The sequence below is a fragment of the Colias croceus genome, chromosome 19 (genome assembly GCF_905220415.1).
Source record: "Colias croceus chromosome 19, ilColCroc2.1".
Lineage (NCBI taxonomy): Eukaryota > Metazoa > Arthropoda > Insecta > Lepidoptera > Pieridae > Colias > Colias croceus.
In genome coordinates, this window is record NC_059555.1 from 1,463,684 (window position 1) to 1,480,285 (window position 16,602).

The 16,602-nt window shown below is 33.0% G+C and overlaps 1 protein-coding gene across 6 annotated transcripts in view; it reads left to right on the forward strand.

The window, feature by feature from the left end:
* Positions 1 to 16,602, forward strand: part of LOC123700563 (homeobox protein cut) — a 122,644-nt gene that overhangs the window by 31,595 nt on the left and 74,447 nt on the right. Inside the window, exon 1 of one of the 6 annotated variants that reach the window (XM_045647817.1) lies at positions 10,680 to 10,784. The exons of the other annotated variants lie outside the window; for them this stretch is intronic. Within the exon in view, the coding sequence (XP_045503773.1) occupies positions 10,758 to 10,784 (27 nt within the window). The 5' untranslated portion in view covers positions 10,680 to 10,757. Of the gene's footprint in view, positions 1 to 10,679; positions 10,785 to 16,602 lie in introns of those variants that run through there. 6 annotated transcript variants of the gene reach the window in all.

The window sequence follows — 16,602 nt, forward strand, 5'->3', positions numbered from 1 at the left end:
AGGGGTCCATGGGTTCGATTCCCGGTGGAGACGAAGAAAAAAAAATGTCTCGGTCTAGCAGGACACAGAAGGTTGATCACCTTACTTGTCCCTAAAGAAAATCGATCAGTGAAACAGATGTATAATGCATCTGCCCCTTACCCCACTTGGGGACATGGGACTTCACTTAGTATTGAGGTTTTTACACAAATATTAGCTGCCCCAGTAGGTAGACTCTGTTCTGTCTTACTCTTATCACTTGGGGGTATGAAAAATAGATGTTGGCCGATTCTGCACACAAAATTTCATGAACACCTTCCTCTTCAATCTCTTCTATTAGGTACTCTATCTATTAAAAAAACCGCATTAAAACTTCGCAATGGGATACAGGGATAGTGAAAGCGACTTTATTTTATACTATGTAGGCATGATGATTTGATAAAATATTCAATAACAAACACCAAAGTATACGAAACTTACTCAACTATAACTTAAGCTGTACTCAAGTCGGACTCAATAAATATGCGTGGGTCAAGAGGTGTTTTATCGGAATAATCCCGGATTACGCGTGTTCCCGGGACGCGTTAATTGGGGTCAATAGTTCCTTTTGACGGTCATTTTGAGTTTTGACTGCCGGAATATGACAAGTTGAAAAGAAGAGATAGATAGTGTGTTATTGTTTCGGTCGTTTTGAGTATTGCCTGTTTTTATTTGTGAAATATCTATTATAGCTGTAACTTCCAGGAAAGATTGGAATTTTAATAAAAAAATGTTATGTTATAATCAATGTGTGAACGAACTGTTTGTTGTTATCTTTCATTTTTTGTTTAGGTTTAATAATTACTGATTACCTATTATTTTCGAATCGGTGCGATTATTATATTATTCGGATTCCGGACGTTGCTTTCCGAATCGGTGGTAAATGTTAAAAGTGCTATGACAATTCAAAAGTGTTTCTAAAAGTCTAATTGAATAAATAAATGTTTGAGTTTGTTTGATATTGAGTTTGAAAAATAATTAGGTATGTACCTACCTATATTGTGACTTTTAACTTGCATTCAATCAAATCGATTCTATTACGAAGTTAAATACAGGTAACATAGTTTATATCCTACAATAAAGCTGAAAATATAAAAAAAAATGTATGGCAGTTCTAACATGTACTGTATAATGTTTACTTTTTTCCTAACAAACAAACACACAATTTGATCTCAAACTCCATCAGGTTAGAAGGTAATCAGTAATTATTAAACCTAAACAAAAAATGAAAGATAACAACAAACAGTTCGTTCACACATTGATTATAACATAACATTTATTTATTTATAATTCCAATCTTTCCTGGTACAGCTATTATAGATATTTATTATAAACTAATACATCTGTTTCATCTTTTTATTGCATATACTATGTTCCATTGATATGCGATTTTATACTTTATTCTCAAGATGTTAAGGGTGTGTTTCGATTGCTCTTGAAGCTAGACGTACTGCATACAGAATTTAAAATGTGTTTTTATGCAAATTTATCAAGTTGGTGCTTGAATGAATTTCTATACAGTCATGTATAGGGTAATTAAGGTGATATGACTATTTGATTCGCGTATTGTCATTGCTGAGATTAAACTATGGAGTTTTTTCTGTGATTTTTCATGAATAGGTATACCTAGGTAGTAGGTTTTTACGTGACTTCGTTGGACATTTTGCATAGAATGTTATATATTTAAGGTGTTTCTACCGTCTACGCTTATTACAAAAGTAAACGTATATAATATAAATAATAAAAAAAGTATGAAGAACCTACTTACGATTACGAAACGTTTATAGAAGTATTTTTCATGCATATCCAAAATATAAATACCTAATACCTACCTTATAGCTAGTGTTTCATTTTATCATTTCATTTCTATAATAATTATTTTATTTCAAGGGTTATTTTTACGCCTACATATCCCTACTATCCATATTGACAACCATAAATCCAAATTATAAAAAATATACATCGAGAGAAAAAATTTAAATAGAGCGATTCAGGCAACACATGCATCATAGATACGTTTGGAAATAGAAACACAGACTAAAAAGATTCGGTAAAATAACATAATAAAATGTAATGGCCGACGTTAATTGATTATGTTTATTTATTAATTGAGTTACGACGTGATTATTTATCGTTTGTAGGTAGATATTAATTAACATGGAAAAATAACTAAATGAAACACTATTTTTTATGCCTAAAATTAGTTTTGTGTGTAAAGTAGGTATCGAATATCGATATATTCAATCATAATATACTTCAATCTATTTGAGCATAATATTCTTTGTTAAAGTCCCTTTTATATGCCTCCCGATAAAATTTAAAATTGTATTCTATCTTGACATTCTTAAAGGAAATGTCTACCATTAAAATCAGATTTTGCTCCTGATACGCATACAAATAAGTTTAGGTACCTACCTGTTACAAGAAAATTAAAATAATATATCCTCATACAAATTCAATAATAATTTCAATATTTCCATAAACTATTATGTAAAAGAAATAAGTACAAGACGAACCACAATTTGTTTCCACCGACCTCTCCCGTTTCCAAGAAATTAAGAAAAGTGCGCAGTTACAAAGAAAGCTGTCTTCATCCCGCGGCGATAGAGACGCACATACCCGATCTACACATGCGGGAAAGGGACGACATAACCACCGATAACGCGTCAATACATTCCTTCAACACAACACACGCGAATATCGAACGTCGCCCATTGACATAAAGCTCACGTTCGCGTGAAAGCGTTAATGGAAAACCAATACCACATCAATATGTTTAACGGCGTCACCGTGCGAGGGAAACTCGACTTTATACAGCTTGGTTACAGTCAAAAATTGTATTTTGTGAGTTTTTAAGAAGGCGTTCTCGATATCTTGTAAGATAGTCAGGGCGTTCGATCGAATACCGATACTTTAGGAAACTGATCCCTATATCACATATATTTAAAGGTCCTTTGGGCGTGCCGAGAACACGCCCAGCTAGGTTTTTTTCATATAACCCGTATTGGCTGATTTTTTACGTATTTACGTTTTTTATGTTACAGGTACGTTCGAGGTTTTGTCCGAGTAAATGAAAAGTATGTACCTATTGTAGTTTAATTATAGTAGAGTGAGGTTTTTGCGTGATTCTTCACAGTTAATAAATGCGACGTAATTTAATATTGTCATAGTAGGTATATGAATCTTTATTGCGTGTCGACTGTCGATAGTTAAGTGAGGAACGACAGTTTCTAGATTTATTTATATATAAACGATTTCCGATTGTTGCGTCGTTGGAAATTATAACGCCAGTACAACGGTTCGTTTGACGTCATAAAAGCATTACACCGATATACAAAATAAATACTATCAAAGACCGCGCAGTTCGAATTTCAAAATAAAAGAAAACTATTTGACATTTATTCAAATCAAACTCGCCGCCGTTAATTCGTATTGAATTACAGCGCTCACTAAAACAATCGAATTTCAAAACAAAACGTTTTAATCGAATCGTTCTAGTTGGAATTGAAATTGGAATGGCATTTTGAATAATATTCGCTGAATGGAATCTAGTTCCTTGTTCTAATTTTGAATTTTTCGTTCTATTAATACTTATCTATTTTAGTTGTCTGTTGTTTTTTGAACTAAAAATAAATTCAAGGCATTTATAACTAGATTAACTAGTTTCAGCACGCTGTAGGTATTTTAAATTTTTTCACAAAATTATTTACACGCTTAAGTACGTTAATCTTTACATTAATAAGAAAGAAATATTCTACAAAAACCTACGCAATTAAATGACCACAAAAAGTAGGTGAAATAAAAAATCTATTCCAGAGTCGATTCGATATAGCCGAGCGTGATTGATTCCAACGATACATCACTTTTCTATGAAAAATTGCTATAATCGACTTAAAAACTCATTAAGGGCAAGACAAAGGCACCGCCTTGTTCACGATCGAACTGTGATTGCCTTTTTTATGGATTTTTGTCCTTCTTGAATGAATGAATGTTTTTCGGTCTTTGTTTTTATTTTCGAAATTTTTTTTTGCGTTTGTACTAAAACTTGGTATCTAAAGGATATATGTTGTAGGTTATGCACATACATACCTATTAACCAAATATTTAGACCGTAAGTATTATGTTTAATTCTGTTCATGTTTAAGTATATGGAAAAATAGTAATAAAAACTAATATTGCAGTTTTGCTCAGCTAATTGTAACAGCAACTTAGGCAACCTCAAATGCAATCAAACGTAACGCTTTCAAATAGCAATTATAATTAACACTCAAGTATGAAAAAGCGTATTCACTTTACATATTACACTTCATTTAACAACATTGAAAAAACGTATTAGGTACCATTTAACGCTAATAAGTAATAACCAAGAACAAACGACAATACATCTTCAATACAAATCGCATACGTAATTAATAATTCATACATTCTATCTGTTCTATCAGTTACAACTGTCAGATTATTCATTGCACTTTGACAGCTCACGCCATGTTGTAATAAAAAGAACAAAACGCTCTCGCGCGCATTTGTCCCGCGTCATCGGCGCTACATTCTCTATGGTTGACAGCAGGAAGCCATAGACCTGGCACACAACCATAAACAATATTAAAAATAATAATTAAAAAAAAACGCATTCGAAATTTGAATACGCGTCAAGGTGTGTTCTGTAGGGGAAACTTTAAAAAAAGAATCGATTCCATCACAATGCCTCAATGATTCGAATTGGGATAAAAAGTTTGTCACCGTCTCTATTCAAATTGGATGGAGATAATTAGGGTTCTTTGGTTAATAATTTAATGTGGAATAAATTTCGCTGTTTCAAATCAAAAGTATTGTTATTGTTCCTTACGTACCTAGTTATATTTAGATATTTAATTATTTTGCTACGAAAAGTTTAGGGTTTTAATCATAATTTGAAATTTCATTCATACGTTCTTTTCATTTACTTTTTGCGGCGACTCAGTTCCTATATCTACCTAATTATTGTTATTCGGTGAAGGATGCGTGGATATTCTTTTCAAATCCTCCTCAAGTTAGTTACAAAACAAATACTTAATATTTAAACCATTTCTCAATACCCTACGGAACCAACGATTACCGATACATGTTCAACCGATAATTTGAATATGTATCGCAGTTTATTTGAATAAGTATTACATTAATATTCTTTTGTGATAATTTCAAACTTCGAACGCCCACACCGCCATTGTCTCGCGACTTATTGGCTCATTACGCGACGCTTCGGTTTTAATTTTTGAATTTAGAATTAATCGCCATCGATTCGAATTTCAAACGCGGTGTGTCATATTTTTTGAATTTGGATTCAATTGAAAACTCAACGAATGAACGCATGATGTATTTATTTGGCCGCGCGCCAAGCGAGCCCAAAATGTTTATCAGAGGTCATTCGGTCAGTCAACGCGAAAAGTTGCGTTTCGCATCATTATCTATACAAATAAAACTCATAGATTATTAAAATAATATTGCTTTGATCTTGTATTAAAACAAGAGCCACAAATAGATACTTGAAAGGTTAAAATATTGAACGGTCCATGACATATCTCATATTTATTCAAAACATAATTGTTGACAACCGATAGACTGCATTGAAATCAAAGGCGATTATAATCAATCGATGACGGGAGGTCTCCGGAAGGATCAGACATTAGCATACGTAATTTGTGGTTGTATGGCCACGTGGGCGACGCATTGTTCAAACACCTTCGAAGATAACGTAATACGGAAGCCGGATTTGAAATTCGAATCACTTTCAACGGCTAGATTTTAATTCGAAATTTGAATTTTGAATATTCTCTATTCAATTGATTGTAGTGAGCGATTCAAGGAGGTTGTTATTGTTAGGGTTGAATGAATTGAGCAAAGGAAATAGGTAATTTTTATCTAAACTAATCATAGTTTGGGTGGTTTGGGCGAAATGGCATACCATTACACGAAATCCCGGAGGTAATATCATTCAAAATAACAAATTGCATTAACTTTTTACGCACGACGCGCCGAACCCCAAATATGATGAAAAATAAAGTCAAAAATGAACGAATCCGCACCGCGTTACCGGTAATCATGTTTTATGAGTTTCCCGCCAAAATAGACACAATATGGCGGCGGTTGACACGTATCCTTGTGAAAAGTTAAATTCGCTTGTTATTGGCATTCGCGCGTACATTAATTTTTTATCGTCGCTTCTATTTCCAAGTCGGATAAGATGTAAAGAGATTCCGTTAAAAATAATTTTTATGATTTTCTAAATTTATGTGAAACTATTACAGGAATAGTTTGCATTTAATCTTCGGTAATGGGCGCAAGTCCTAGACGATGAAACAGAAACAAAAGGTTTCTATTATTGTTTCGACATATTGTATTATTATATCGGCATATAATGTTTTATCTAGCCAATTGCACTCGCTGACCTATAATTAATTATCGTAAATTTCCGTTCAATATAATGCCACTATTGTGACAGCTCACAAATTTTTATCAATAGCAACATTGCGATATTTAGTTTGAAATTAGAATCAGTACCGCATCCGCTTCCGTTCGATATTTAAACAGCGCGTTCGAATTAAGAACGTTCCAAACTGATAAGCAATAATATTAACATTGGCATTTTAAATCCTTACGTTTTAAATTCTAGTTAAATTTTTAAATATCGTTTCCGAACACCTGAACCATAGTTATTATTTTTTATAGGAAACAAGATAGCAAGGGAAGAAGCAATAACCATTAAAAGCTTGCGGAGGGCCGTTCAAAAAGTTTTCTTTTCAATAACGCGTCTAATATTCAAATTAGAAGCAACTAAGGCGAGGAATTCTCGACGATATATCATCGAAGCTAATCAGATTTTTCCTTGTGCCGTACATTTCGTAAATGTTTTGGAGATTAAATAGGGTACTGGGAAGGTATCGGGATAATTTAGTAGTTACGCATCGAATTCCGTTTTATTCCTCCCCGTAATTCACACGACAATACGCAATAAAATTCTTGTACGAAATTAAGAGGGAATTCGAATGACAATTTTGAAAATGGAACGCCAATACCGCCTAATACATTCTCCGAGTATTTGAAAGTGGAATGCAACGTTCGCAAATTCAAATTTAAATGTGGATCGAACGCCGTAACTGTCAACTGCTTCATTCAAAATTCACGAAGACAATATCAGAGAGATAATTCCGCGGGTATAATCCGTAACTTGGCGAACTCTCAATACACGAGAGCGCCATAAAAAATAATTTAAATTGCTCTTACAGTGACGCTATCGCTTCGAGCATTTGCATACTAAAATAATGCAAAAATCTATGCGCGGAACGCAGGGGTGTGCGTTCCCATTGATTTTGGTTTTTGTTGCGTTTTTTGTTTTGTTGTGTTCAAATCGTTAGTGTAATGATTTTTGATTTCGATTTTCAAAGGGATCGAGACTAACTATTCAGATCACTGACTACAGATTTTCGAAATATTTAGAAAATTATGACTTAGCTTCCTATTGTTTGTGAATTGTGTGTATGTAGGTACTTTATAATTATTATATTTCTATTAAGTTCAGTTATTATTTTGTTCCATTATGTGGTATGTTGCCCTGCATAATTCGTTTCTTTTTTCACTAAAATATTGTAAAAAAAATCGTTTTGTCGATTATCTGCCCTACACTCTACCTTATTGTGAATTGCTTTTATCGTGTCGCCACCCACAATGGAACCGAGCCGGCATTAGACGCGCGGGGCAAAGAAAATTTTATGTGTTATATTTTTCTTGTTTTGAAATATGCCCGCCGTTTGGTTATTTATTGCCTCCATAGAGGTTATATTTCGGGAAGTAATGAGGTTTCTAAGGAAAGGGCAATTTAAATGTTCGTAGATTGAGTCGTTAGCTTCGTATCGGATCCGCTAAATGTTCGTTCAATTGAAAACGCTCTTTTGATCGTGTATTGAAGGAATTTTTATGAATTTTTTAAAACGGTTTTTATAGAAAAAGGCTGATGGAAGTATCAAATATCAATCTATACTTTTTTCTAGGTACAAATTATAATAAAGCGGTAGGATTTGTTTGTTTGAACGCGTTAATATCAGGAACTATGGGTTAGATCAGAAACATTATTTCAGTGTTAGATAGAACATTTATCGAGGAAAGCTATAGACTAAGAGGCTAAGACCAATAGTATAGGCAGGTACATAGTCGAGTCAATCTTATAATGTTACTAGTGGTCCGCCCCGGCTTCGCCCGTGGTACCTACATGTTTAAACTATCCTATCTCTCAAGTTAGATCGAACTGCACGTAGTGTGCGAATTTTATTTTAATCGGTTAAGTGGTTTAGGAGTCCATTGAGGACAAACATTGTGACACGAGATTTATATATATTAAGATTTTAGTCGTTCCCACGTGATCAAGCACCAACAAACATCTAATTAACATGAAGCAATAAAGAAATGGATGCGGCGTTTTGACGTGGCGATAAGATGGCGGCGATAACGCTATGCGATATTTATATTTAACAATTAAATTCTGCCAAGTGTACCGTGAAGCAGTAACGGTTGTGTTTTGAGCTTTTGAATTTCGGCTATCGAGTGTTCCGTATATTCGAACTGTTATGAATATTATTTCTGTTGTTAATATCTAGTAGATATTGAAATTGGTAAATTATTGATTGATTATTCGAACTTTTAGTTAATAATTATTAATAGGATTTGTTGAGTGTGTTAATCTGGATCTTATTTGCCTATCACTGTTACTTGTGTCACTAGTATTGTAAGAACGTATTTGTAATTTCACGAATTATGCGTTCAACAAAATTATACACCTTGTAAGCAGTAAGATTATTAGGTTGTCATATGTTAAATTTTAAAAATATATACAAATCTTTCCACGTTTATGATAGAAAAACTACCTACTCGTGTCACTAAACTTTCAAATTATAACAAAAATATTAGAAAGCAGGTAATAATCAAGATGGATCGCTCACTCTACATACGAAACTCCGATTATAATTCGAACGCGTTAATTTAAATTACCGTAATTCTAAATTCAAAAATTTATAATTCGAACAATAACCGTCGCGCGTTGAGCGTATTCAATGGCTGAAACATTTTTCTCATAAAAAAAAACTCGAGTATGCTCAATCAAATGATGCTTTATTTTATAGTGTTAAAGTTTAAAATTCGATGCGCCCGCATATCAGTCGCGATCGTAAAACAGATAAATAATAATTAATTAAAAGTGTGTACCCAGCAAAGCATTGCGTTTCCAAACTTTGTAATCAACGAATTGCTGTATGATTGGGCTTTTTGAAATTTTATCGCTCATTATAATTTTAATTAAGCTATTATTATCTTCAATAATGTGGTATAGCTTAATATTTTCTGGCTAATTTAAATTTGAATTTCACAATCATTATTTGTGATCTTTCGAGAAATATTTAAAGGCAGCAATTATTTTTATTTAAAATCTGCATTCAGCCGTCTGTATTATTATTAGTAATCCTTTAACAGAGATAATAAATCAAAGGGTGAACCTAAATGCTAAAATCAATGTAGCGTATGAACCAAAAATCGAAAGAAATTCTCACACACCGAGCATCAAATAGTACTTAATATGCAAATAATTGATATCACCCTTGCATATAGGTCAATAAATTAAAAATATAAAATACAAGGGTATTAAAACCAGTTCAAGTATTGAAATGGGAATAAATCATGTTTTCTTTTTCTTAAACTTATGCTAATCGTGGATTCCCGATAATTATTCGATAAATAATTATTCGATATTATTTCGGGAGACCGGTTTGGTAAATATGCATGTTTCGGATTTGGGACAGTTCTCACGGGACTCTATGATATGTACACTTTAATTAATATTCTTATTATAATAAAATATACATTGCTCGATAACTCTTTTACTAGCTAAATTGAATGGTTAATATTAAAATTAACAAAAAATTGATAGTTATAATTTTTTTTTAATAATGCACTATCTATCGATCATGCTTGTGCCAATCGTACAAAATATTTTCTTAAACAAGTCAAGACAAAAATAGAATAAAGGCATGTTTGATGTTTTCGCTCATAAATTTACAAAGACAATGAGACAAATGTAATAACTCCACGTGTACATCGAGCAAATATCACAAAAAATGATCCACATGAATATAGCCAAAGTATTATTAAAACCATTTAGCTTTCTTACCATTTTTCATAATAACAAGTAAAGGTCCATACATGCGAAGATTAGCATTAAAAAAACTATTTCCGATGCCTCCTGTACAATGGATTTAAGATCAATACAAGACATTGACATCTGGCAAAAGGTTGAGGGTCGTATTAACCCTAATCTTATCTCATTTTTCTCAGCAACACAATAGTGCGTCGTACATTTAAACCTGTTTAAAACCGATTGATAGGTCGATGTTGATCGTCAATGGGGTCGGCCGTGCATCGATTTGCATATGATGTATGCTAATGCGGCGCGGAAGAAGTGTATGGGAATCTGTGAGTATGTTAATTGTCGAGATAAGGAGATACGCTTTATCTGTGCGCCAGTTGCTCGCGCGCTTTTGGTGATGACGCGCGGGGCGTTCGAATTTTGAACTTATAGTTCGCGCGTTCACTCAAATCAGTTTGATTTTGGAATTGGTGCGCGCGTTCTTGTTTTATTTTTTATTTTTTTTAACCGGACTGTGGTTTCGGCCTCTCGAAAATGACAGTGTAATGACTGAAGTGACAGTTCTGAAACAATTATGAAAGTCAAAAATTATTACATGGAGGTGAGTGACCTTTGTTTTCGGGTTAAACAATTTGTAGTGCGACACTTAAATTCATTTTATTAATTTTACGTGAATGGAATGGATTTTGTAGGTAGTTAAGTTGAAGTAAAAAATCCTCTGACCTAAATCGGAAAGTTTTTTTAGAGCTAAAATACAATCTTTTCAGCGGATTAACTCGTATGTAAACTGCCAAACAGTTGAAAGGCTAATGAAGAGAAGCTATTCTAAGAGAGATGCCTTTAATGTATGAAACATTGTATACGGCAATAGTATAATTATTATTAAGAGTAATTTTATGTATTCGATTTCTAGAATAAACGATTATAGTAAAATCAAGGAACTTTTTATTCTTTGTACGCTACTGATTCAATTATATATTGAACTAGCCCGCGACTCCGTCCGCGCGGAGAAATTAAGAAAAATTAAGATTTATTTTTTTCTACGTTTTTTTCCGGGATAAAAAGTATCCTATTTTATGCCCAGGATAATAAGGTATAATTATACCAAGTTTCATCGAAATCGAACGGTTAGTTTTTACGTGATGCCTTCACATACAGACAGACAGACAGAAAGACAGACAGACAGACAAAAATTTATTTAATCACATATTTGGGATTGGTATCGATCCAGTAACACCCCCTGGTATTTATTTTTTCAATATTTTCAATGTACAGAATTGACCCTTCTACAGATTTATTATATGTATAGATTAGCCTTTTAAAAAATTAACTAAATAAGATTTTCCTTAATACTTTGTAATTTAAATTTGAGAATATACTAACTTGAAAACATAAATTTATTTAACTAGTTACCATGGTTGTATGATAAATATAAATGCGAAGCGGAAAAACAAATATTGTTAAAAAAGTTAAAGCCCCAACTTTGTTTTTCCCTAAAAGAATGAAAAGTATCGAACAATGAATATAATATTATATTTATTAGGAATACGTAGGTTTCAAAAATAGTTAACAAAAAACAGCAATTAGCAAACATCTAATTGAATTAACAGTTTCAACTTTCAAGGTTATAGTGAATGTTTGTAATAAAATATCACTTTTATATATTTATTCAACATACCTATAGTTAAACTATTTAGCTAATTAATTAATTAATTTTTCGATTTACAGCTTTTTATAAAAAAATATTTTTATACATTTAAATGCCACATCCAAAGTTTCCAACATCGTGCATTTACCCCCGTCTCAGTAATTAAGAGTATAGCGAATTAGTGAGACGTGTTCTTTTGTACTAATCTGTGGATGTGATGTTTTTTCAGTTACAACTTTATTTTTAAAAGGAAATAGCTTATTTTATTGATAGATCCAGTTTTCACTGCTAAGTTTATGCTTTTATTTCATGTGTTCGATATTTAGTTTTTTTATAGTATAAATGGGAAAACTTTCGCCTCAGCGATGATAAGACGCGGGTTCAAATCCCGACTCTTCATCGAGATTTTTCTATTCTTTAAAAATTATCGATAATTATGTGTTTTTACATTCTGTTTGTTCTACAATTGAACAAGAGATATTATGGTAGAGACATGTTGAAAATTAAACAAAAAAATACATTACCTCTTTGAAACCTACAATTGTCTTATCACGCATGTTAACAAAAACATAACACGCGAAACAATACAAAAAAAATGTGACAGAAATAAAACTCATTATTTACCAACTTTTTTTTGTTGACGGTACTCGCATTAAAATTGATCAACAAATATCCACATAATGCCGACCCTACTCAACGGTCACTTCGACAGCGGTTACCAACCTTTTACGAATTTCCACCCGACGAATTTTCAACCCAGTTTTTACGTTAATGTTTTTCTATAGGATGCGTGTTAGAAGAAGCATCGACTTTAAAGGGTTGAATTATATATTTTACAATAACATTGATGAATATAAACTAAAATCCCACTTTTGATACGGATAAATTAGTTGACTCTGTCTTATTATAAACAAACGCAGACTATTTTCCTTTTTCACACATAAACAATAAGTTGTATGATTTGATAAATCTGAACAATGAAATTGATACAAAATTAGAATTAACGGGGTTATATTTGTCGCACTAGTACTAAAATAAACATACGAATATAACTTTAAGACAAAAACACCCTAACCATTCATAAAATTTACAGAAAGTTATAAGAGCTAAAACTGAATATATCACATTAATTAATTTGATCTATAGATAACAATTACATATAAAACATCACCCTGTATACAGGGGGTTATGAAAACATCTCGGGGGTCAAGTTTTTAGGGGAAGGATTAGGTGGACATTTTAAAATCGTGATACGGGCCCTTCGACGACTTGTCTTTCGCTAATGTATGGGCGAGTAATTAGGTGGCCGTGCGAGGGGTCACTTTTATTTTGACAATGATAGAGGGTGTTTTGTTTTGGCATTTTATAGACATCATCTGATAATATTTTTAGAATTTTCAACTTTGATAGGATTTCATTGAAATAAGCACAGTATGTAATACAAATTACCTGTTAAAAATCAAACCATTATCATAAATGTTGTGGTAATTAATCTGTATTTATCTCTGGTAAATAATTATTAGTGATGTAAAAAGTATGTACCTATATAGGTGCTTTTACTAAGAATTGTACTGTACAAATACATATCAATGAAAGACAAACATGCGAAATTTTATACGAAAAAATATGCTCCGTCAAAATTTTAAAGTAGGTAACATTTGTTATCCCAAAGGCTTATATTTACACACAATTATATTGAATTAATCAAACCCGCTCCTCTTGAGTTCAGGATTTTTACGCCCATATTAATTCCTTCATATTGACGCACGCCTCGGAGGGTGGGTGGGGGGAGGGGGGCGCCGGGAGACAGCGTAGGAGATCGCTAATTCATCATAAGTTAAAGGGGTTTTTATGTATGCTCGGACGGTACTTTGTACGACGCGCAAAAAAGGTTGACGATGTCTGAAGCGATAGCATTCAAAAAATTCTCAAAGGCTACGTAGATGAGATATTAATTAGCTTTTAGCTAATTTCTAGCTCTAATGCGAACCGGTAAATATGTAGAAAAATTGCCCATTGCGACCGGCGTATTTGGTACCGTTTATTTGTGATTCGAAAACTTTTTTTGCCAAGTCTCAATTGCGATGTACTTAATGAGTGCACTTCGGAAAGCGTATTGAATGAAGCTTCATTTGGAGGGGTAACAATGGTAGTACAATTGATTAACACACGTTTTTCCTTCGAATTCTATCCGTTTATCGGATGTTTAACTTACCCTTTAAGTCCTATACGAGTTAAATTAGAAATTGAGATTTGCTAAATTCGAACTTCGTACTTTCTATCGTTTCGTTTGATTGTGCGATAAAATCTGTGAAAGAATCAAGTGCTTTAATTGAGTTTTCGATCTACTTTTTAAACAATGATAATAGATTTAACTGAGTATTTATTATTGAGCAATCTAAGTTAAAAAGTTTGTTAATTTACAGAAAGTACTAGGTAATGTTTCTTTTTTCTATTCATAACGATGTTTTAGAAGAAAAGAAAACTAATAAAATACGTTGAAACGAACATACATATTATAACAACCATATTAAATACTAGCGGTCCGCCCCGGCTTCACCCGTGGTACATGTTTACGTTTTCTTTCCATAAGAACCATCTTCGTTCAAACCACTTCAACCACTTCAAGGAATATTATAAAAAAAAGAATTATCGAAATCGGTCCACCCCTTCAAGCGTAATGCCGTGACCAAGGGAAATAGGGATTCATTTTATATATAGATACAATTTAACCTATCAATTATACTATCTAAAACTGTATACATATCTGAGAGTCCCCTTGTCCCATTTAAAAGACAACTTCTTATTGAATCCACACTCAAATTTCTAACTAGATCAATATACTTTAATGCAATTATAAGTATTTTGTTTGAGAGGGTTCGGAGGGAACAAAATAGCGATCGATCGGATTAAAAGTGAAGTTTCAGATTTGAAAGTGAATTAATTGAGGATGGATTTTGATAAATACCCAACTTGACTGTTTAACGGAATTTGAGATATTTGCAAAAACGTTCACCCAATTTCACGTAGCTCGCGGATTTTTATCTGACTAATTGACAATTGAGAATCGCTCGATTCGTATTTATTTACTTTATGATGCTTCGAATGTTGTTCTGTCTTTATATTTTTCACGCAAATACAGTGGAAATACAAATATTTACTGGAGCACGCTCGCTGTAAAGTTTTCGAAATATCTAATACCTAGGTGATTTCAAATTCGTGAAAAAGTCTTATTTAAACAAGAAAGAGACTCCATATACTAAGATTATAAATGCGAAAGTAACTCTGTCTGTCTGTCTGTTACTCAATCACGCCTAAACTACTGAACCAATTTTCATGAAATTTGGTATGGAGATATTTTGATACCCGAGAAAGGGACATAGGCTACTTTTTATACCGGGAAAATGACGCAATCCCGGAAATCCCACGGGAACGGGAACTATGCGGGTTTTTCTTCAAATGCGCGGGCGAAGCCGCGGGCGAAAACCTAGTAATATCTAAAAGTTACTAGTTATTAGACCTATTCCTTATACAATGTTAAGTGTTACTAGAATATAGAAACAAATAGCAGTGAACTTTACAACAGAACCCGAGAATAGATCGCAAAAAGACAAAGATGCAAGTATTCGATCCCAATTAACTCGGACACATAGCAAAACAAAGTGTATTCGTATTGACGTGTTAATTCTAACAGACAACTATTATTGTCATTTGCTCTTCGCAAATTCATATTTGGTTGGAGGGATATTGTCAAAGAATTCTTTGACAATATCCTTACAAGTTCTTTTCTCTATTGTCTTAAGAAATTGACCAAAAATAGAACATTTGGGATATCCTATACATCTAGTTGAGTATTAAATAACAGCGTGTGTACCGAGCACACGTGTCAGAAGTGAAACTTCTTTATAAAGTTTCAAAGACCTAAGTCCACGTCGTGATGGTATTGCCATGACGCGACCTTGAAATTTTACTCTCAACTTGCCTAAAGACGTTTCAATGCATAAATTTCAAATGACCTTATGGATTTCCACAATTCTATATATACAGAGTTACAAACTTCCCGAAAAGCATTGAAACCCGCGGGCTAAGCTTACTATCCGATAAATTCGTTCATCTATATGTATCGGATACCTAATAGCAAATAATTAAAGGGCTGACAGAGTTCCATGCCCATTTGTAGCTAACCAAGTTGTCGAACTTTCCAGAACTTTCCAGCAATGTTTGCGCCCCGACTTTTACTCCTTTAATTTATAATTAATACAAATTGGGTGGCTGTCTTTTTGCTCATTTCAGTGTTTATCGACTGCTCTTTGATAAAGTCAGGGAATCTTGTTGATAACCACCTTATATATAGGTATATGGAAGGTATAATTGTATGAAATATTATTGGGCTTTTACATACATCATATTATTACATTGTCGTATCGTCGTAGAAGCGATGTAACGAATAAAACATCTATCTATAGTTAGTTACAAAAAAAAAACCCACAGAAAAAGTCCAATATAAAAATTTATTTCAAACGATAATTGGCATACCGTCTCCAAATCTCTGGAACACCAAAGAGCAATTATAAATGCCATAGACAATTCCCAACAAATGAATTTGAAAATCGAACAATGATGGCAACGTTCCAAACACGGCTGTCTGCGCGCGCGCAATCAATGGAGCCACTGATCCATTCAGCGATGGATCGTTTCGTTTTGATCATTCTGCTGATCTTAAGTTAATTATTCATTTGCACTTTTAGATCAGAGAGGCTTGGAGGTGATG